The sequence below is a fragment of the Erpetoichthys calabaricus genome, chromosome 16 (genome assembly GCF_900747795.2).
Source record: "Erpetoichthys calabaricus chromosome 16, fErpCal1.3, whole genome shotgun sequence".
NCBI lineage: Eukaryota > Metazoa > Chordata > Cladistia > Polypteriformes > Polypteridae > Erpetoichthys > Erpetoichthys calabaricus.
In genome coordinates, this window is record NC_041409.2 from 68216415 (window position 1) to 68238954 (window position 22540).

Consider the following 22540-nt stretch of genomic DNA (forward strand, 5'->3'; position numbering starts at 1 on the left):
AACTGGGGGTGCACCATTTGGCCAGAAGCAAGTGCTTTGCAGTGTGAGTTAAATGTTGAGATCCATCAGAGAGCCACGGAGAGTCAATCTCTGTCATCAGCATGCTTGCTGGTGACGTCATCTGAACTCTCAACTTGTTAGCCCCCACCTTTTTTACACACAGCATCACCACTATATCAGCCATTTCAGATTCCATATTCCAATATGAAGAAATTTGCATTCTTATTGGTTACCCACACAGAGGATTCTTGATATATGCACTAATATCTGATCCAAACAAAAATTTTTGCAGTAAAAACATGTGCCCATTCTGCTTTGTCAAATGCTTTTTCTGTATCCACAGACAGTAAGACTTTTGTAAGCTTAGATGCTGAAGGGGTGTGTAGCATGTCAAATAATCAGAGAATATTTAAAAATATCTTTCTGCTTTTAATGAATTGGGATCTTGGGATATTATTATATTGTAGCACTTTCTTTGTTGCATTTCCTAGAGTTTTTGCCCATACCCTGCTTCCATTGCTCATTAACAGGATTGGTCCATGTGATGCACATTCCAGACAGTCTTTATTCTTCTTTGCAAATACATTAATTAATGCAGGCCATAAAGAGTGGGGGTAAAATATTGCCTTCTATAGCCTTCTCAAACATGGCTAGAATCAGAGGGGCTATTAAACATTTTTTTTTTTTTAACAAAATTTCCCTGGACACATGCATTTTCGATTTTTTTAGGGAATGTATTGCATCTTGAATTTGTAGTATTTATCAAGAATAGTGTTAAAGTGGTGTCTACATCATCACACTGTGATGTGTACAAAGACTTATAATATTCCATTTGTTTTTACTTTAATTTTTAACATTTATGATTGTTTTTCACTTCATTTTTATTTATTTGTTGAATTAAAACCTTGTTAGGATGTCTCTATGTTTGTAATATGAGTAGAGTTATAAGATTATTTGTTCGTTTTTTTTTCCTGTAGTTGTACAACTAAGTTCAGTTTGCAATAAAACCCTTTTTTTACATAGTGTATCATTAACGCTGCACTCTTCTAGGTTGCAAGTTACTTTTACAAGAGACAGGACAAAATTTGTATACATTGTATCATTAGGTGTTTTGGTATATTCTTTATATATCTGAGAGGTCTCCATAATTAATTCTGTGTTCTTCTAGGTTTCAATTTACTTTTACCAGAGATATAGGACATAATAGGTCCCGTTAGGTATACTTTCAATATTTCCTAAAGTGTACTTGCAGTTATATCTTCAGTTTCCTTGATCTCCATGAAAATTTCAACCTTTGAAAAAATTAATGTAAAGTAATGTACCCTCCATTAAAGTCAGAGGATTTAATTGACTACAACGAGATGTACCACTAAATTATAATTTATTTCCAAAATAAAAGAAGCAACGTGAAGCATCATGATAACATCTATTTGCAAGAGACTGCTATCCAAGAAGAAATAGCCAATTTGTGAATACCTATGATATCTTGAGAAAAAAGAACATTGTCTCAAAATATAAAGTCTAAATATATTGTCTGAATATAATCTTTCATGTTTCCTGATTCTTTAAAGTAAAGACCTGGTAGTCATATCACTGTTGTATTTCAAAATGGAAGAATTTTAAGTTAAGAACCAGGAGAGGAGATACAAACAGAAGCTGTACCAAGATAAATAACTAGAGAAACAATCCCATCTTTCAACTAGCCAAGGGAAAAAGAAAATAGTGTAGTCCAAAAAATCAGAAAGCAAAGCAAATGACCAAAATCACACTGAAGATTGCCAATAATTAATGCATTTTTTTAATCTAGTTTTGGATAGTGAGAAAGGGCTTGTTCTGAATCGTTATATGGTTGCTTAGATCACACCATGCTTCACACAGCCCCAAGGAAAAGTTGGAAACAACATCATGGCAACAAACTAAGCAACTGCCCGAAAATGCCAGCTCCCATGAGAAAAACAAAATGGCACCACAGAATTAACAGGAAAAATAAATATCATATAAGTGAAGCAAGATAAAAATAAAACAATGGCAAAAATTAATTACCAAGCATAAAAAAAAATCACCCAAGTGGTCACAGAAATCAAATAAAACATTAATAAAAACTACCATTCATGACAATTCTTACTTAGAACAGCTGCTACAGCATCCGCAAAAAAAAAATTTTTTTTTTGTTTGTCATTTGTGGACAACAGACACACCATCTCAAGCCATCTCTTAATCCAAAATAATGCCAAGGAGGGCAAAAAAAACAATGATAGGGTTACAGGGCAGCTTTACTAGATAAATAAAGAGTAGGAAAACACAGAAAGTACACATTACACAGCTAACACCAATATTAAACAAGCGGAGTCCCTGTCTATCTGCTGGGCTGACAGCTCACTTACCTAAGTCAATACTACACCCAAACAATATTGCCTTGACAGCTTTCTCTCCAAATTCTTGGATTTCTTCCTACTGTCGGTTGAGCCCCTGTCCAGACCCGCCTCCTGACTTCAAACTCGGGTGATGCGGCGACTTTACATTCTCCTACAAATCTGAGCCTTTTTTCGTATACAGGGGCAACCAATCCCAAAGTAGCCTGGCCTCTACAGTATATAGCAGGGGGTCCATTGCCATTCTCCAGCTCCTCCAAACTACTCTTCAGGCACTGTCCTCAGACATTCACAAGGAACATATGGACTACCACCTGACAGCTTCTTTCCACCCTGGGCTCAAACACAAAGATACATGTCCATGTTTTCAGTGATAATTATTCTTCTACTTGTGACAATTTCTTTCTATGCAAATTCATCCCTGACCAGGCATGAATCTATAACAATTTTTAGTAAGCATTTAGATAGAACACAGAAACATAAAAATTACAAACTGCAACTGACTATTCAGTTCATCAACCTTGTTTAGTAGCCATTATGTCCAATTTACCCCTATTTTACTTGCCCGGCTCTCCACCTTTGTTACAATTTGACAGTACCCTCCAACTTTCTGAAAACTTCTGTATAAAATCCTTGATTCCATCTTGAATATCTTACCCCTTAGTGCCCTTGTGTCTTTGAGTATGTGACTCCACCATTTAACTGAAATAATTCACATTAATAATTTTTATTAATGCCTCGGTAAGACTTTTAATGGGAAGGCTGGTCTTCAATTCAAATGCTTGATCTTATTTGTAGTTTATTTAATAACAACATTTAAGCCAAAATACTCATGCTTGGGACAGTGTAAGCATATGACTGCATATCTGACAGTTGGATTATGTTACACAATAAAGTATAGATTTTTTCATTGACATTTTGATATTGTTTACTGTTGTTTAGCAAAGGTGCCCTTTTTAAGCCCATTTTATCAGGAATTTTTGTGATCTCTGTTCTTCAAAAAAACAAACATTTTTCACAGCATTCACTGCAGACTAGGTAAAGTAACAGATAAAAAATATATTTTTGGAGCAATATTCCTTTAAATGAGAGTGGCAGATATGCAAATAAGTTTAAAGGGATTTTCTATTTTAAGAGGATTCAGTCAATAAACGTCTGTGCCTTGAGTCAAGTATACTAAAATGTCAATGACAAAACAAAATCAGAAATCAAAAGTCAAAACAAAATCATGCAGTGGACAGCAGAGTCCTGTGACCGTCAACTTTTCTAAAAACAGCTAGGTAGCACCAACAAAAAACACACACAAAACTATGGCGACCATAAAAATACCATTCACAGAATGGAGGGGTTATGAAAGAGAAAAAAATAAGTATCAATTTAGTTCAAATAATTATATCAAAAACCTCCATCATGCTCCTAACACTATGAGGGGTTTTGACAACCCATATTTGTCTCCACATAATACACCCTGCTTCAGCCATGTTTAAATGAAAAGGCAAATAGAATTGGGAACAACATCAACACTTGGTGGGTACCCTACTAATCTCACAACACGGTGAATATTAAAATAAATTCTCTCAAAATTCCAATATTAAACTCACTTACATAACACTTCTGCTGTAACTGCAAAGATAGAAAAAGGGAAACAGATTTGAGTTTAGTCCCATTTGTTCATCCAGCTCACAATACTCAATTGCCATCCTGAGAAGTATCAAGTCGAACTGGTCATGAATGCCTAAGTGTGTTGTCCTATGCCTTTTTTTTCATTGCATTTTACATCTTTGTGCTATCGCAAGTGGTTTTGCCTGCGAACTGTGCTTTCTCTTTGCTCATATTACTTTGTGCCTGTTGAAAACCTATTTTTGTAAAGGGACATGTTTTCAAGCGTCTCATTCAATTGAAGATTAGAGTTTTCACCTGTTGATTTTAAGCTAATCATGCTTTCCAGGGGCACCATATACAAAAAAGTACAAATATGAATAATGAAAAATATTCAAAAAGCACTTATTGAACAAATGTATTTTCTGGCTGCTACATATATATTTTAATACATTTGAATATTTACTTATTTTTAATTTGAAAATTCAAAATTTACTTTTTGGCTAATATGACAGATCTAGTTCCAGCATACAGGGATATAAATCTATCGATCGATTTTTTTTATTACTTTCTCTTATGTATTCAATAAAAAAAAAAAATCTGACGTCACTGGAGCATACCTCTGGAAACTGTTAGGTTGTATAAAAACTGCTGGAAACAACTGAGATGAACTGAATGTCCTTCCACAGTTGCAATTAGCACTTTCATGCTGAAAATATGAGAAGAGACACTCAGTTATGACTCAAAAGATGCACTTACTGCTGACTTTCAGACAAGTCCTCTAAAAGTAGAAATAACATGTGGCATAGTAAAGTGCCCCAAGAAAAAAACAAGTACTTTTAATGACATGTGATAGATCAAAGTCAAAACAACAATCATTTGATTTTACAGAGCAGACAAAACTGGTGAGAACTGAAATAAAATGCATCTACTAGCTTTTAAAGGATAATTATCTTAGTTTGTGAAATTCTGACCATGCAATGGCTTTTCAAACCCAATTGAAGAAAACAGTACTTAAAATGCTATTTTAATTATGTATTCAAGATCTCTACACTATCATTATATTCTTGAAGTCCGGCTTCTTCAGCAGCTGTGATGCTCCTGCAGAAATGCTTGTAAATGACTTCTGCTTACAATAGATGAGGGCTGATGGAATAAGTGAAATGGCATATACACAGTTCAGAGAAACAAAAAGGTAATCCATTTCAGATGTTAGTGTGTTAAGTTTAACATCCTATTCTCAGTTCTTATAACAGACAGAAGATATAATCATGGCAAGAACTAACATCTTTTTCTTTCAAGCTAAAAATAAGTACAAATTTAAACAAATCTTGCCCTGTGTTTGCAATAAAGATAAATCACCTTTAGTTTTTAACTAGTAAAAGTTTAGTAGTTAACAATTTAAGACAGAAAAAAAGCAGCTTGGTATTACTTTGAAACATTTCAAATCTTTGGGGTGGCACACCAAGAAATAAGGCTGAGAACCCCTAAAATAACAAATGAAAGTAAATCAAAATGGCACCCGTGGTCCTATCAAGCTTACAAACAGAGATTTAAGATTCACTTCACAATACTAGACCACAAACATTTGTTGCTCAATAAGACAGTACAAAGTCCAGTGCTGTGAAAACTTTCTCTTTCTTAGACTGGATAAGCAAGGAGTTTTTTTAAACAGGGAAATTTCCTTTTTTCCAAGTAAATGAGCTTATGTCCCCATCTAAGCCATTACAGAATTACTTAGTATTAAAATGGCAATATATTGAAAGATGACGAGCAGATGACAACCTGTGAAATGCCACACACTTTATTAAGAAAGCCAATTAAAATAGACAATGCCCTGTAGCAACACCTGCTCTAAACTCTGACAAATTCCATAAAACTGGACCAAACAAGAGTATTAATAGAACACAACGTATAGATTTACACAGCTGTTGTGCATTATATGTTGTGTGATACTACCAAACTGTCATGTTTCAGGCAGGGCTCCTCCCCTGTCTGGGTTTCAAAGTCTTGTTTCATGTCTTTTTTGTTCATTTTTGTGCGATTTATGTTAATGTTGCTTTTGTTGATTATACAGTTATATGAAAAAGTTTGGGAACCACTCTCAGCTTGCATAATAATCTACTTTCAACAAAAAAGATAACAGTGGTATGTCTTTCATTTCCTAGGAACATACTGGGGTGTTTTCCAAACTAAGATTTTTAGTGAAGGAGTATTTATCCATCCATCCATTTTCCAACCCGCTGAATCCGAACACAGGGTCACGGGGGTCTGCTGGAGCCAATCCCAGCCAGCACAGGGTGCAAGGCAGGAACCAATCCTGGGCAGGGCACCAACCCACACACACCAAGCACACACACTAGGGACAATTTAGGATCGCCAATCCACCTAACCTGCATGACTTTGGACTGTGGGAGGAAACCGGAGCACCCGAAGGAAAAGCAGTATTTAGTTGTATGAAATTAAATCAAATGTGAAAAACTGGCTGTGCAAAAATGTGGGTCCCCTTGTAATTTTGCTGATATGAATGCATGTAACTGCTCAATACTGATTACTTGCAACACCAAATTGGTTGGATTAGCTCATTAAGCCTTGAACTTCATAGACAGGTGTGTCAAATCATGAGAAAAGGTATTTAAGGTGGTCAATTGCAAGTCGTGCTTCCCTTTGACTCTCCTCTGAAGAGTGACAGGATGGGATCCTCAAAGCAACTCTCAAAATATCTGAAAACAAAGATTGTTCAGTAGCATGGTTTAGGGGAAGGCTACAAAAAGCTATCTCAGAGGTTTAAACTGTCAGTTTCAACTGTAAGGAATGCAATCAGGAAATGGAAGGCCACAGGCACAGTTGCTGTTAAACACAGGTCTGGCAGGCCAAGAAAAATACAGGAGCGGCATATGCTTAGGATTGTGAGAATGGTTACAGACAACCCACAGATCACCTCCAAAGACCTTCAAGAACATCTTGCTACAGATGGTGTATCTGTACATTGTTCTACAATTCATCGCAATTTGCACAAAGAACATCTGTATGGCAGGGTGATGAGAAAGAAGCCCTTTCTGCACTCACTTCACAAACAGAGTTGCTTGTTGTATGCAAATGCTCATTTAGACAAGCCAGATTCATTTTGGAACAAAGTGCTTTGGACTGATGAGACAAAAAATTGAGTTATTTGGTCATAACAAAAAGTGCTTTGCATGATGGAAGAAGAACACCGCATTCCAAGAAAAACGCCTGCTACCTACTGTCAAATTTGGTGGAGGTTCCATCATGCTGTGGGGATGTGTGGCTAGTTCAGGGACTGGGGCCTTTGTTAAAGTCAAGGGTCGAATGAATACAACTCAGTATCAACAAATTCTTCAGGATAATGTTCAAGCATCAGTCACAAAGTTGAAGTTACGCAGGGGTTGGATATTCCAAAAAGACAATGACCCAAAACACAGTTCGAAATCTACAAAGGCATTCATGCAGAGGAGAAGTACAATGTTCTGGAATGGCTGTCACAGTCCCCTGATTTGAATATCATCGAAAATCTATTGGATGATTTGAAGCAGGCTGTCCATGTTCGGCAGCCATCAAATTTAACTGAACTGGAGAGATTTTGTATGGAAGAATGGTCAAATATACCTCCATCCAGAATCCAGACACTCATCAAAGGCTATAGGAGGCGTCTAGAGGCTGTTATATTTGCAAAAGGAGGCTCAACTAAGTATTGAAGTCACATCTCTGTTGGGGTGCCCAAAGTTATGCACCTGTCTAATTTTGTTATGAAGCATATTGCATATTTTTGGTTAATCCAATAAACTTAATGTCACTGCTGAAATACTACTGTTTCCATAAGGCATGTCATATATTAAAAGGAAGATGCTACTTTGAAAGCTCAGCCAATGATAAACAAAAATCCAAAGAATTAAGAGGGGTTCCCAAACTTTTTCATAGGACTGTAAGCATTATTCTTTGTTTTTGATCTTGTCTATAAGCTGCCTTTCTCAAGTCCTATGCGTTTTATGTGTCCTCCAAGAGGTGGGGTCACGTACTAATCAATGCCAGGAACAGCCCTCCTTCCTATAAATCAATACGGTTATCTACATTTCCTGGTATTTCATTTTGAACATGCTATGAATTTGGTGAGTTTTCTTGTGTTTCTCTGATTTACTGGATTTTGGAACCTTATTGCTCTATTATTGCAAATTGTTCTGGAGTTCTATATTGGGACCATATTAATCTAGATTGCCTTTTGTTTTAGGCAACTCCATTTACTCAAAGTCATAAACAGAGAAGATGATAACCTATTCGAAACATACTGGTCTCCAGTCAGTCTGCCTCCAATCTACCTTTAAAATGTAACATGCCCAAAACTTTCTCAGCTAGTAAACATATTTTGTCACTGAATAGCTTTGAAATAATTAATTTTCTGCCAGCTCTCAATGGTTTCACACTCTCAGCATAGTGAGAAAGTTAGGTAAGGGGTTGTATACCCACAGAAGAAGTTAGATAGCCTTCCAGGATTCTTTAACTTCACCTCCTGAAAACATGTATTACTCTGGTATACTTTGATGTTCTACTTATGATGCACTATTTAAATTAATAGGGTCTTTTGACTGTTGCAGGACCCTCTCTTCCCAAACTTGAAGAGGAGCTCCATCACTGCCATAGTGATTATCTCTCTCTCTCTCTCTCTCTTCCCAATGGAACTGTGGCCTGAAATTCTCCACCTGGAAACCTCTATGGAAACCTCTTGTCAGCCTGTCATCTTATCACACTATTTAGCTCCCAGTTTGCAAGTTGTCAAGTAACAGGCTTTTGTCAAACTGCAAAAAACAAAACCCCAAATTACTTCTGTGTTGGCAAAATACCATTAATCTTTTAAATGTGCACCCTCTCATCTAAAATGCAGCTAACAAGAGCTCAAGAATATGGTACCTATGTCAACAGATGATTTCCAAGACTACATACAGGACACTTCTGTCAGACAAATTCATAACTGTTTGCTAAAAAAAATGGCTGCAATGACAATCAGCTTGGTTGCTGACTGAGACACCTGACCTCTGGTGTCTACAACCATAACAATTTCTCCAGCTTTATCACAGGGCTCTACATTTTATATACTGCATTTGCTGTAATTCATGTTAGTAAAGTCCTTCTGGGGCACAGAGTAAACAACAGTTTACCATTTCCTGCCAGTACCTATCCTCCTGCTCTGCCAATTTTATTCTATTTAAAATCTTGTTGAGCAACAGGGATGGGCAGGCCACTGTGACTACCAGGACAGGACGCTCAGTGGCCTGTTTAGCGTAACAACGTAGAAATACATGCAAGAAAAGACAGACAATTCACCAGAATCTTCAATTTAATAGTAATATTAAATGATTTATTAATCAGCAACTGCAGTGGTGACGGGTAAGTTGAAAACTTGAGAATACAGCGTTAACAATATTAAACGAGATGGGGTAATAGTTAAAAGACTTCTCATTTTATATTTCCTTTAGTATAGCGTGCAACATGCTAATTTACAAAATGATTCCAAATTTCAAACATATGTGGAGTGAAACTAACATTAGAAAGCGATGAACAAAAGTTAACCAAGACTATGATATAACTGTGTACATATGTTAGAAAGAAAGTAGAATATGTGAGAATTTAAGTTCGGCCAAGTACAGAATTTTCAGAGAGACACAGAACAGCTGGTGAGAGGCAGGAGGACAAAGCAGCTGGAATAGTATCAAACAGAGTCGGAGAAACCATACAGTATCTCTGTAATTTCCTTTTTAATTCACTTTTTTTCTGTGGAGTTGGTTCTCTTAATTCTAATAGATTCCTGACAATGTATGACAAGCACAGCATATGCTAGGGCAAAAGACAATGAATGCTAAAGAATCACAGCAATTTTATTGTGATACACTCTGGTGTGTTTATTAGTACTTAAAGAATTAAATAAACAGAACATTAGAAAAAGAACAAAATATTAAAAGTCCTAAAAAATTATTTCTTACACATATCACATACATACATTCTTATTTACAAAGAGAAAAAAATTAGTACTAAGTTAGTGATTTCTGGAATAATTATTAAAAAAAAAACACCATTGAAACTGGAGATGTACAGCTTGCTTGGTGAAGGAAGGAGCATAATTAATGTGAGAATAAAAAGATGTAGCCATAATAAGGCCCATAGGACTGAAATTGACAGCCACTACACTACTAAGTCTAGGTGGGTAGTAGCAGGGATAATTGGTGACCAGTTCACAGTCATGGATCAGCCAGGACTCAGAACAAAAGGTTCAGGCACAAATTTTGATTCCTAACTGGACACCAACCCTGTGCCAGCCACCAACAGTTGTGCCAGCTTTACATATGGCAATTCTAGATAATATGCAATCAAAACTTTAATAATATTACTCATAATAAGTATAAAGACAAAAAACAAAACAAAACTTTAATAATATTACTCATAATAAGTATAAAGACAAAAAACAAAACTTTAATAATATTACTCATAATAAGTATAAAGACAAAAAACAAAGTTATCAGCCATTTGATAAATATAATGTAAAATGGCAACACATTTTTAAATAAATTAATTGAACTCCAAAAACTTTTTTAGCAGGTTTAACATGCCCCTTATAAAAAAATCTGGACAGAATAATAGTTTTAATGTTTGTCTACAGTTCAATTACTGTGGAACAAGTTGATGACAAACATATTTAATGCATAAAAGTGCAATAACAAAATCTTTAAAAATTTTTTAAAGATGTTCCTACTGAGAAATACAACATCTTTTAAAACAATATGCTCTTTGCTTTCAGAAGACTGGGAAAAACTTACAAATGAAGCAATGTATCCAATCATTTAGCAATTAAAAGATGTCACTATTAGTCATGACTGAAAAGAATCAAGAAATTAAAAAGTACACCAAAATGCAAAAATGTATTTTAATTCATCAAAAATATATGAAGGAAATTACATTTCAATAAGTCCTTAGAAGTAAAAATTCAGTTTTTCTGTACGTAAATATTCATCCTCTTGAACAGTAGAGGGATATTTTTGGAGATGATACACTCTTGGCAGAGTCATATACTCACTTTAAAAAGATTCCATCTAATAACACAACTCTCACTCTGGAGAAGCTGGGACTCAAAACATCACCCTTGAAATCTACATTCTTGAACGGCTTTTCCCGTTTAATTATGGACACTCAAATGTATGATGTGCCCAAGCACAAAAAACATGTAGAATGACTTGAAAAGCTATGAAGACGAATCAAAATGTCTGAGCAAGGACAAAAAGATGTCCCACTATTATATGACCAGGGTGCTATTTTTTTCTTCTTGGAATAGAGGTTAAATTATTGCCCAGAGTATTTATTCCAGTATTTCTACATATGCTTATCGACTCCCCTATTCCTATTCCCATTCTTAACAATGTGGACTACTGCTCCTTGTCTGCCTTATTCAAAGGTGCTCACAATGTTGAAGAAGCATGTCAACCCTATTAAATTGGGCAATCAAACAATACTGCATGCTTTCCGTATTTCTAAAAGCATTACACTGATTTCAACCACATTCTTCACCAAATATTTCCTGTACTGCCTCCTAATCTGAACAACCACCTATGAGTCCACCTTCCATCTCTTGAATATATGAATCATGGTCAGCAACTCCCCTCTCTTGCTAAAAACAGTCTTCCTGAGTGATTCAACAGTATGCCACAAACCTCCATTCAATTCATCCAAAAGTAATTTTCCACAATCTCATCATCCTACCATTCTGAGGTTTTACTTTGGGCTCTGGCTGTACCTAGCTACCATATTATGTCCTGCTTACCAGGATTGCTTTTTTATCTAACATTTATAAACATGGTTTTTGTACCTTAAATTGTAGGATTTCAAATTCTTTCATATTCTGCATTGTCCTGGCGAGTCAGCTTTTATGAAATATAAGAAAATCTTTCAAATAATCCATCCATTTTCCAATCCGCTGAATCCGAACACAGGGTCACGGGGGTCTGCTGGAGCCAATCCCAGCCAACACAGGGCACAAGGCAGGAACCAATCCCGGGCAGGGTGCCAACCCACCGCAGGATCTTTCAAATAATCATGTAATTAATTCTACTGGACAATTGATTATTGTGAAGTATTAATGCACAAATATGCCTACTGATATACTGTAGATTTGAGTAAAGAAACAAGGATTCAAGCAGCATTAACAAACTGACATTATATCATATTATATATGATATGATATATTTGCTAATGCTGCTTGAATCCTTGTTTCTTTACTCAAATCTAAACATGTTATTAGATATTCAATGATAATCTGTACACAATTTCGGAGAAAAGTGGAAATTTACTTTTTCACATATAGCAAAGCTTTACGTGGAAAATGGTGAACACAAAACAATCACTCTAAAAGCACAATAAGATTTATCACACACCCTTACAGAGGTATTTCATAAAAAAACTACCAGTAAATAAATGAATGGGTTCCACATACATGCTTTAGGAAAGAACTGTAAAATTATCTAAATATATAAGCAGCTCATACTAAATAATTATTTGGAATAGTTTATGCACACCTTGCAAACCAGGTATATCAGGTCAGATGTCAAAACATTTAGGCTGATTTAAACTGGTGTTTGCAAAAGTACAATCTGCATTTCTACCTTTTTTAAGATATTTTTTTTTGCATTACCATTCAAACTGCAAGTGTAGTATACAAAAATACCTTTTTAAAGCAGGATATACAAATCTTTACAAAGAGTAGTCCTAAAATCTAAGGGTAAAAAAGCTGTAGTTTTTCCCATCTTATACATTTTCTCCTTTATAACTATAGTAAAACAGCTGCAATGTGTCTTATTTTGTAATGGGCACTGAATCAGCATGATAGACTATAACAAACACATTTAGCTTATGTTTAGAAGACTTCATGCTTAAATGTGCTCTTGCAATTCCCAAGTATTTCTCTGGGCCCTATGACAACAAACACAACACATAATAATCTGTAATTATGGTGCATGAATATTTAATACATAGGTACAGTTAGAGGGCCTACTGGCTTTCCATATTTGGTATAAAGCATGCAAAAAAGTCATGTCACTGTCCTCTCATATTTCCATTGTTATTTCTCATTCATAGGTTACAGCACTTAAAGTCTCCACCCTTTTCCCCTTGGCAATACTCCGATACAGCTCCAGTCAGCTGTAAAAGCTATCAACGTAGCAGGTTTCTTATTAGATCTGCAAGTTCTTGTCATTCCTTTGCTTTCTTTCATGCCTTCAAGGTGACTTAACAGTGAACAAAGACCGTTCAGATAAATAATTCAGTAATGTGAATACGTGCATAAAATCTTTCAAATCTAAAATTCCTTTAGCAGACATGGAAAGTAATGCAAATACTAAAGAATCCCCAAACACATGTGGTTTGCTGTTATAAAACTGACATATAAAAGATACAACTGTGTTGAAAACAAAACTGTGCAATTTTATAGCAGATTAAGACAATTGTCAGCAAGTATTAATAAAACATTCTGATCAACTATAGACCTCTGATCCAGTTGCTCCCCTTAAGCATAAACTCAAACAGAAAGGTAGCAATAAATGGATATAAGTGGATGTTACTAAAAGATCAATGAATCTGCCCCCCCTAGACATATAACTCAAGATAAAAACCAAAATCTCTCAGCACTGAAATCAATTTTTTAGCCCCTTTCCACATTAACATTATGTAAAAAATACTTGACACAATAAACATCATCACAGTTCAGAAGAATCATAAATAAAGATAATTATAGACTGTTACGTCAAAAGTGCAGGCAGAGGTAGGGTATAGGCAAGGTCAACCTCTACTCCAATGGCTGTGTTAAGCTCTTCTATGCTGGTTTTAGATAATTCCAGGAAGACACAAGCACCAGAAATACACTCCATTAGTAGCACCAATACTAAAGGAAAACCTGCTCCTATAGTTATTCTATAGTATCTATAGTATCTTGATTATTGTACTAACGCTCTCTCTCTCTCTCACTCAGGCGGAAGCACGAGCGTAGCAGCGAGTGGAAGCACCGAGCAGCGGCGTCTCCCACAGGCACGTAGCCCTTCGCAAACACCCGAGCAAGTTCATCTGAAGTAAAGCCGGCAAGTTCATCTGAAGTAAAGCCGGCAGCTGACCAGTAGAAATACAGTAATCCCTCCTCCATCGCGGGGGTTGCGTTCCAGAACCCCCCGCGAAAGGTGAAAATCCGCTAAGTAGAAACCATATGTTTATATGGGTTATTTTTATATTGTCATGTTTGGGTCATAGATTTGCACAGAAACACAGGAGGTTGAAGAGAGACAGGAACGTTATTCAAACACTGCAAACAAACATTTGTCTCTTTTTCAAAAGTTTAAACTGTGCTCCATGACAAGACAGAGATGACAGTTCCGTCTCACAATTAAAAGAATTCAAACATATCTTCCTCTTCAAAGGAGTGCGTGTCAGAGAGAGAGAGAGAAAAAAGCAAACAGTCAAAAATCAATAGGGCTGTTTGGCTTTTAAGTATGCGAAGCACCTCCGGACAAAGTAGCTGAGAGGAAGGGAGCAAGCATTTTTCAGCATTTTTTAGAGGAGCGTCCGTATCCTCTAGGCCAGTATGGTAACAGCCCCTCTTCTCACAGCCCCTCCGTCAGAGGGAGAGACAGGAAAGCAAACAATCAAAAATCAATACGTGCCGTTTGATCTTTTAAGTATGCGAAGCACCATGCGGGAAGCATATCGCTTGCAAAGCAGCCACATGTAAGCCCAGCAAAGAAGGGAGCACTGTGAAGGTAATCTTTCAGCATTTTTTGAGGAGCAGCTGTGTCCTCTAGGGGTGCGAACAGCCCCCGTGCTCACAATATATTTGAGGAGTTTTATTTAATACATAATACGCGCTGTGGTTGGGTAGCTTCTCAGCCATCTGCCAATAGCGTCCCTTGTATGAAATCAACTGGGCAAACCAACTGAGGAAGCATGTACCAGAAATTAAAAGACCCATTGTCCGCAGAAATACGCGAACCAGCAAAAAATCCACGATATATATTTAAATATGCTTACATATAAAATCCGCGATAGAGTGAAGCCGCGAAAGTCGAAGCGCGATAGAGCGAGGGATTACTGTAACCGGCAGTAAGAAACTAAAGTCGATCGCTCAGCGGGTGGTGGAAACTTAAAGCCGACGGTCTCTGAAGCAGAAAGCACTTAAGTAACTACAGAAAACAGAGAAAATGACATCAATACTAAACCTAAGTTCTATCTGCTCTCTGCCCATTGAGGGCACGTTTATATGTTGTGTGTCCTGCAGCATGTACAGTTCAGGTTTTCCGGCTGACAGCGTAGACAGCTTCACCTGCCAAAAGTGTTTAGTTAATTTAGAGTTGGTCGGGAAAATACGTGAATCGGAGGACCGCATTAGGAATCTGATAACGATTAGGCAAACCGAAAATTGGATCGACTCGGTTTGTTTAGACAATTCAGCTACTTCTGATTCGGCTTCAGTCTCTCCTGGTCCCACTGTAGTCAGTGCACGGCCAAAGTCAGCAGCACCAATTCAGCCACAGGGCGAGTGGGTAACAGTAAGATGGGGGTCTAAGAATCCAAAATGTAGTCCCCCGGCACCCAGGTCATGGACCCAAAACAGATTCTCAGCGCTCCGCAGCGCGCCTGTGGAAACTGAGAATAAGAAAGTGCTCATAATTGGCGATTCCATAGTGCGGAATGTTAGAATTCCAAACTGTGTTGAACCAGCAGTTAATGTTAAGTGCCTCGCAGGGGCCAAGATTTCTGGCATAGAGGCCGCATTGGACCATGTTGCCGACGATGAAGTATCTACCTTATTGCTGCATGTCGGCACTAATGACATTTATTCACAGCAATCTGAGGTATTAAAGAGGAACTTCATCTCTCTATGCATCAAAGCCAAAAGAAAATGTCGGAATTTAGTTGTATCTGGCCCCTTACCAAGATTACATAGAGGGGATGTGATTTATAGCAGATTGCATTCCCTTCACTGCTGGCTAGAAACCTGGTGTGCAAACAAAGGCATAGCGTTTGTGAACAATTGGGATGATTTTTGGGAAAGGCCTGGATTTTTCAGAAGAGATGGTCTTCATCCTAACTGGAGGGGATCTTATGTATTATCCCAAAATATGGCAGCAAAACTGCCTGGTTGACTGATTAGAGCACCATCCAGGCCGCAGTCATGTGATCTTAAATCACAGGCTGTTGTTTATGCCACCTGTTACTTTCCTGAAGCTGTTACCCATAATCCTTGTCATGAGGCATCCAGTAAATTTAGTCTTGATACAAACCTTAAATTAATTGATAACCAAAAAATAAGGTGTATAAGATGCTCTGGACACAGTGGCTCCCCTTAAAACAAAAGTTATCAAAGCACATAGAAACTCTCCCTGGTTTAATGAAAACACTCGAGCTCTTAAATTAGAGTGTCGAAAACTAACCAAGGGATAAAACCAGACCCTCCACCAGGGGCATCTGTAATAAAAATTTACTTCAAATTAGAACAAAAAATATATCAGCAGTTCAGAAAGAACCATGCAGTTTTAAATGCTGCTTATTGAACATTCGCTCTCTTGGCACTAAAGCTGTTTTGGTAAATGATATTATATTAAGTACAAAATCTGATCTGTGTCTACTCACTGAAACCTGGCTTAATACATTTGACACTGTCCCCCTAGCTGAGGCGACACCAGATGGCTACTCATTCCTTCATAAGTCTAGAGATTCAGGTCGAGGAGGGGGCCTTCGAATAATTCATTGTAACAAAATGCAAATCACTTCTAAAAATGTAGGCAACTTTACATCCTTTGAGGCATTCATTTTAAATATTAAAACAGATTCCAGCACAATTATAGTGCTAGTCTACAGACCACCAGGGCCGTATTCATTGTTCATGACTGAATTTAGCAACCTTCTATCTGATTTGGCTATAAATTATGATCACCTAGTACTGATGGGGGATTTTAATGTACACATTGATGTGGAAACTGACGCTTTTAGCAAATGTTTTACTTATTTGTTAAATTCAGTAGGATTTTGTCAGATTGTCAAAGGTCCAACTCATAATCATAACCACACATTAGATTTAATTATAACTTACAATGTTGAAATTCAAAATTTAAATATCACTCCATTAAATGAAGTTATTTCCGATCACTACTTAATTACATTTGATTTAGTCCCGCCCTTGTCAACACACTCCCAGATTAAAACAAAGACAGTGCGACATCTAGATTGTAATTCTGCTTCAAAATTTATAGATAATTTGAGTAAGTCGAGTGTAACTGCGGAAAACCATTCAGATCAGTTAACATCAAATGTAAACATGGAAAAATAATTTAGATCAGCTAACATCACATTATAATGTGACCTTGAGAGATGCTCTGGACACAGTGGCTCCCCTTAAAACAAAAGTTATCAAAGCACATAGAAACTCTCCCTGGTTTAATGAAAACACTCAAGCTCTTAAATTAGAGTGTCGAAAACTGGAGTGCAGATGGAGAACAACAAAGCTACATGTCTTTCAAATTGCATGGACAGAGAGTGTTAATAAATATAAAAAAGCCCTCTTTAAAGCTTGCTCAGAATACTATTCTACATTAATAGATAACAATAATAAAAATCCTCGGGTACTGTTTAGAACAGTGGCTAAATTAACAAATGGAAATTCAGATCAACAATGCAAAATACCAACAGATATTAGCAGTACAGACTTTATGAACTTCTTCAATGAGAAAATTAAAAATATAAGATCCCAGATCTCTGCATCACACTACAAACCAAATACTGGCTTAGCAGACCCTGTCTCACATTGCACTCAGCACTTTAGTAATTTTAATCCTGTAACTGAGCAGGAAGTCTTAACTTTAATTTCTAAAATGAAGCCCACTACTTGTTCCCTAGATCCAGTGCCAACAAAACTAGTAAAAAGTGCAATGAATGTTCTTGCAGGGCCTATTCTAAACATTATCAGTAGTTCATTATTGCATGGCACAGTACCTGATACACTAAAAGTGTCAGTCATTAAACCATTACTTAAAAAGTCAGACCTAGACCCACACATACTAAATAATTATAGACCTATTTCAAATCTACCATTTCTCTCTAAAATACTAGAAAAAGTAGTCGCCAATCAGCTTCAGTCACACCTTACGCATTACAATTTATTTGAGAAATTCCAGTCTGGTTTTCGCACTGGTCATAGTACAGAAACAGCACTAACACGGGTTGTAAATGACATTCTGATATCCTCCGATGAAGGAAACTCCACTGTAATTATGTTGTTGGACTTAAGTGCAGCATTTGACACCATCGACCATTCTATTTTACTACACAGGCTAGAAAATGATGTTGGGCTTACAGGCACCGTGCTCGCTTGGCTTAGTTCTTATTTATCAAATTGATTCCAATATGTACAGAAATGTGCTGACAGTACTCCATCATTATACACAGAAGTTCAATATGGTGTCCCACAGAGCTCAGTACTGGGACCTCTGTTTTCACTTTACATGCTTCCACTGGGATCTATCATTAGGAAACATAATGTTAATTTTCACTCGTATGCAGATGACACCCAGTTATACCTTTCATTTAAATCAGATGAAGTTTCTCCGATGTTGTCTTTAATTAGTTGTATTAGCGAATTAAAAGAGTGGATGATTGAGAACTACTTATCTTTCAATACAGATAAAACAGATGTTAATTGTTGGAGGGAATGATGCTGATCATAACAATATTGTGTCACCTGTTAACTCAGTTGGAATCCCAATTAATTTTACTGAATCAGCCCATAATCTAGGAGTTATCTTTGACTCTAGCATGTCATTTAAAGCGCATATTACAAAGTTGTCCAAAACATGTTTCTTCCATCTTAAAAATGTTAGGAAATTAAGGCGCTTTCTAAATAAACAGGATTCTGAGAAATTAATTCATGCATTTATCTCTAGTAGGATTGACTACTGCAATGCAGTGTTCACTGGATGTTCAAACTGTTCTTTATACAGCCTCCAGTTAATACAAAATGCGGCTGCAAGAATTATTACAAGAACAAGAAAATACGAACACATAACTCCAGTTCTTAAATCCTTACACTGGCTCCCGGTTAAGTATAGGCAGATTTCAAAATCCTTCTTTTAACATATAAAGCATTAAATGGCCAAGGTCCAGCTTACTTGTCTGAACTTATCATGACTTACAAACCAGAGCGCACATTAAGATCTCAAGATGCTGGTCTGCTTATGGTTCCAAGGATTAATAAAATAACAATGGGAGGTCGAGCTTTTAGTTACAGGGCCCCTAAACTGTGGAATGGTCTGCCTGCTACTATAAGAGATGCCCCTTCGGTCTCAGCTTTTAAATCCCGGATGAAGACTCACTACTTCAGTTTAGCATATCCTGACTAGAGCTGCTGATTAACTGTACATATTGCATCTCTGTTGTTAGTCATTAGCACTAAAACATAAGTAACATGATAGTTAGAATTGGATAGTAACCCTCACCTATTCTGTTTCTCTTCTCGGTACTCAAATGTGGCACTTGGTGCCACGGCCCACCTGCCAAGCTGTTTTGCCTACCTAAGGTAAAGTCATCCCTGATGGAGGATCGCAGGAATCATGAGAAAGAGGGGTCCTTTCATTGGATTGGCTGGCCCAACACTGTTTCAGCTGTGGAATGGCCAAATGGGGGAGGCAGCTTGATGGATGAGGTCTCCAGGAGTCTAAAATTATCTAAATCTTATTATGTGATATCATCTACTGTTAAATTCTGCTCCGTACTTCTAAAAAATTTTTAATTTTTTATTGAGGATTTGTTCTGTTCTGTGTATTGTATTGTATTGTATTGACCCCCTTCTTCTGACACCCACTGCACGCCCAACCTACCTGGAAAGGGGTCTCTCTTTGAACTACCTTTCCCAAGGTTTCTTCCATTTTTTCCCTACTAGGTTTTCTTTGGAAGTTTTTCCTTGTCTTCTTAGAGAGTCAAGGCTGGGGGGCTGTCAAGAGGCAGGGCCTGTTAAAGCCCATTGCGGCACTTCCTGTGTGATTTTGGGCAATACAAAAATAAACTGTATTGTATTGTATTGTATCTTACAATTAGGAAGTTGTAAAAAAAAAAATATGGCTTCACAGGAATGTCCAGTGAGTAGGCAAAATAATTTTATATGATAGATAATATTTTATATACAGTAAATGTACTGTACACACAACCCCATACTCACAACATACATTCACAAATATATACATGTAATGTATATGTATGTTGCGTACTTTTGTTACCCAAGAGTTTTCACAATTATCTTCCCTAAAATCCTTTAATGATTAAAGAAATACAGTATTCTGATCTACATGAATTCAATCGCCTAGCTATGCTGTACATATGAAATATTTAAGTACATAATTGTGTGTTCTAATCTTGAACTTATTCAGCCCATAATCTTCATTTTACATACCTGTGTTTGTTGAAGTGCTTGAATTTTCACAGTTGCCATCCAGCCCATTAAGTGACCTGATTGACTTTGCAGCACTCTTTCTGGCAAGGTATGGGTCATCTTTTGCTAACATGGCTGATGACAGTTTCAGCCTTGGGGAACTGGGAACCTCGCTGTATACTCGGGAAACCTAAGACAGAGAAGAAAGACTTCAGTACCACTTCATCTTTATGACGTCCTTTGTAGTAACCCATCTACTTGTGTTTAAGGCTATCCACTTATATTCAATTTCCTAATTTTAAAAGTAGTATACATTACATCTCCTTATGGCTAACATTAAGCAAACTTCACAGATGATAAGCTTATACTGTGTAAGACAAAGTGGATAATTACTAATTAATCTGTAGTAAGCAAATAACAAACCAGTTATAGCTGCCATAAATCAATTTATTTTAGTTTCATGTATTCTTTTATATTGCTATTCTGTGGCAAAATGGAGAGATCATTGCACAAATTTATAAAAAAAAGAAAATTTATCATTGCCAAGAAACGTATATGTCCAAAAAATACATAATTTATGTATATCTTTAAACACTCATTGCTTTTAATGTTAATTCAGCATGTGTCATTCTTAGGACTAACTGTATTCATGTATGGTATTAACAATATAGAAATGGACAACAAGAAAATTACACCTGGAAAAACTAAAACTCTGTTGACTTTCACTACTTTAGAAAAGCAAGTCTGGAAGTCTAGCTGATCTCAATGACCTGACTGCCCATGTCACTCTACAATGAACTACAGACTAGGTGGCATTATATTTAGATGTATAGCTTTAAAATCCAACTTTGAATCCTCAAGAATTACCTGGATGTGTAAAATAATTAAACATAAAAAGTCACAGTAATAGATAAACACTATCCACCTTAAATAATAACACAGCCAATTGCACTACTTCATGTCAATACTGAACACATTCCTCCAGGGAATGTTTCTTACAGCTGCTGCTCAGACTTTCACAGAATTTAGGATTATTAGATCACTTCTTATAAAATTGTTTTTATTCATTGATACTTCTAAGATGTCTTGTGTGACGAACTCTCTTCAGGCCATGCAATTTCATCTGGACTCTGAGATCTGAGCTCTGACTTGGCCATTCCAGAAAATATTTTTTCTTTTGTTTAAGCCATTATGTTGTTTATTAACTCCCGTGTTGTGTAATTGTCTAGATATAAGCTTTTAAGTGATGGATCACTAGCCTGATAATATCCTATAAAATTTCTTGATGTAATTTCAAATTAATAGTTCACTCTAACATCCAAGTTAAGTTTGCAAAGATGTTTCTTTTTGAAAGCCTCGACTTCCTCCATGATGTCCTACCATGAATATCATTATTTATCATATGAACAGAAACTTATGCAACTTCAAATGTTTTCTGCAGGTCCTTTGCTGTTATCCATTTTTAACTGTGGACTAATGAAAACCAGACCATTAGGCATCCTTTCAAAGCCTTTTCCTGCTTTATGCATGTCTACAATTTTTCTTCTAAGATCTTCTGATATTCTGAAAGATCATTCATATTAACATATATTTCTTGAGAAAAGGCAAACTCTGTTAGTGTCCAAACTTTGAGTGCTTTTTTGTTTTTTAATAGAGCAGGGCACCTCCATTCCACATTTCCAATCTAATCTCCTTGAATGGAATACTGGACTATAGCTAAGCTAGCTTTTGAAAAAGATCTTATCCTAGATGTTCATATATTGTTTCCAACATAAACTATGAATATTTTAAACAGTACATTCAGTATTAACAAGATGAAGCCCAATTTTTGTGTGTTATTAGTTTAGGCAAATTGTGTTTGTCTATTAATAACTTAGCTGAAGATCAGACCAAATACTGCTTAAAGGGCAGTATTAAATGATACAGAAATCCAGGTAATATCAATAGGGTTAACAACCTTTGTGCTTAATTTACAACAAGATGTATGAGAGGCACATTGGTCAGCTGGATACACTGGTATCAGCATAACAATATTTAAAAAAAATATTATGTTGGAAATATGAAGACCTCAATGGCTCAATGTATGATGTTAACACAATACAGGGTATAAACC

At 36.5% G+C, this 22540-nt stretch overlaps 1 protein-coding gene across 1 annotated transcript in view; it reads right to left on the reverse strand.

Moving 5' to 3' along the window:
• Positions 1 to 22540, reverse strand: part of LOC114666504 (TOG array regulator of axonemal microtubules protein 1) — a 114131-nt gene that overhangs the window by 61346 nt on the left and 30245 nt on the right. Inside the window, 1 exon segment of the mRNA XM_051919905.1 lies at positions 20449 to 20617. Coding sequence (XP_051775865.1) covers positions 20449 to 20617 — 169 coding nt within the window.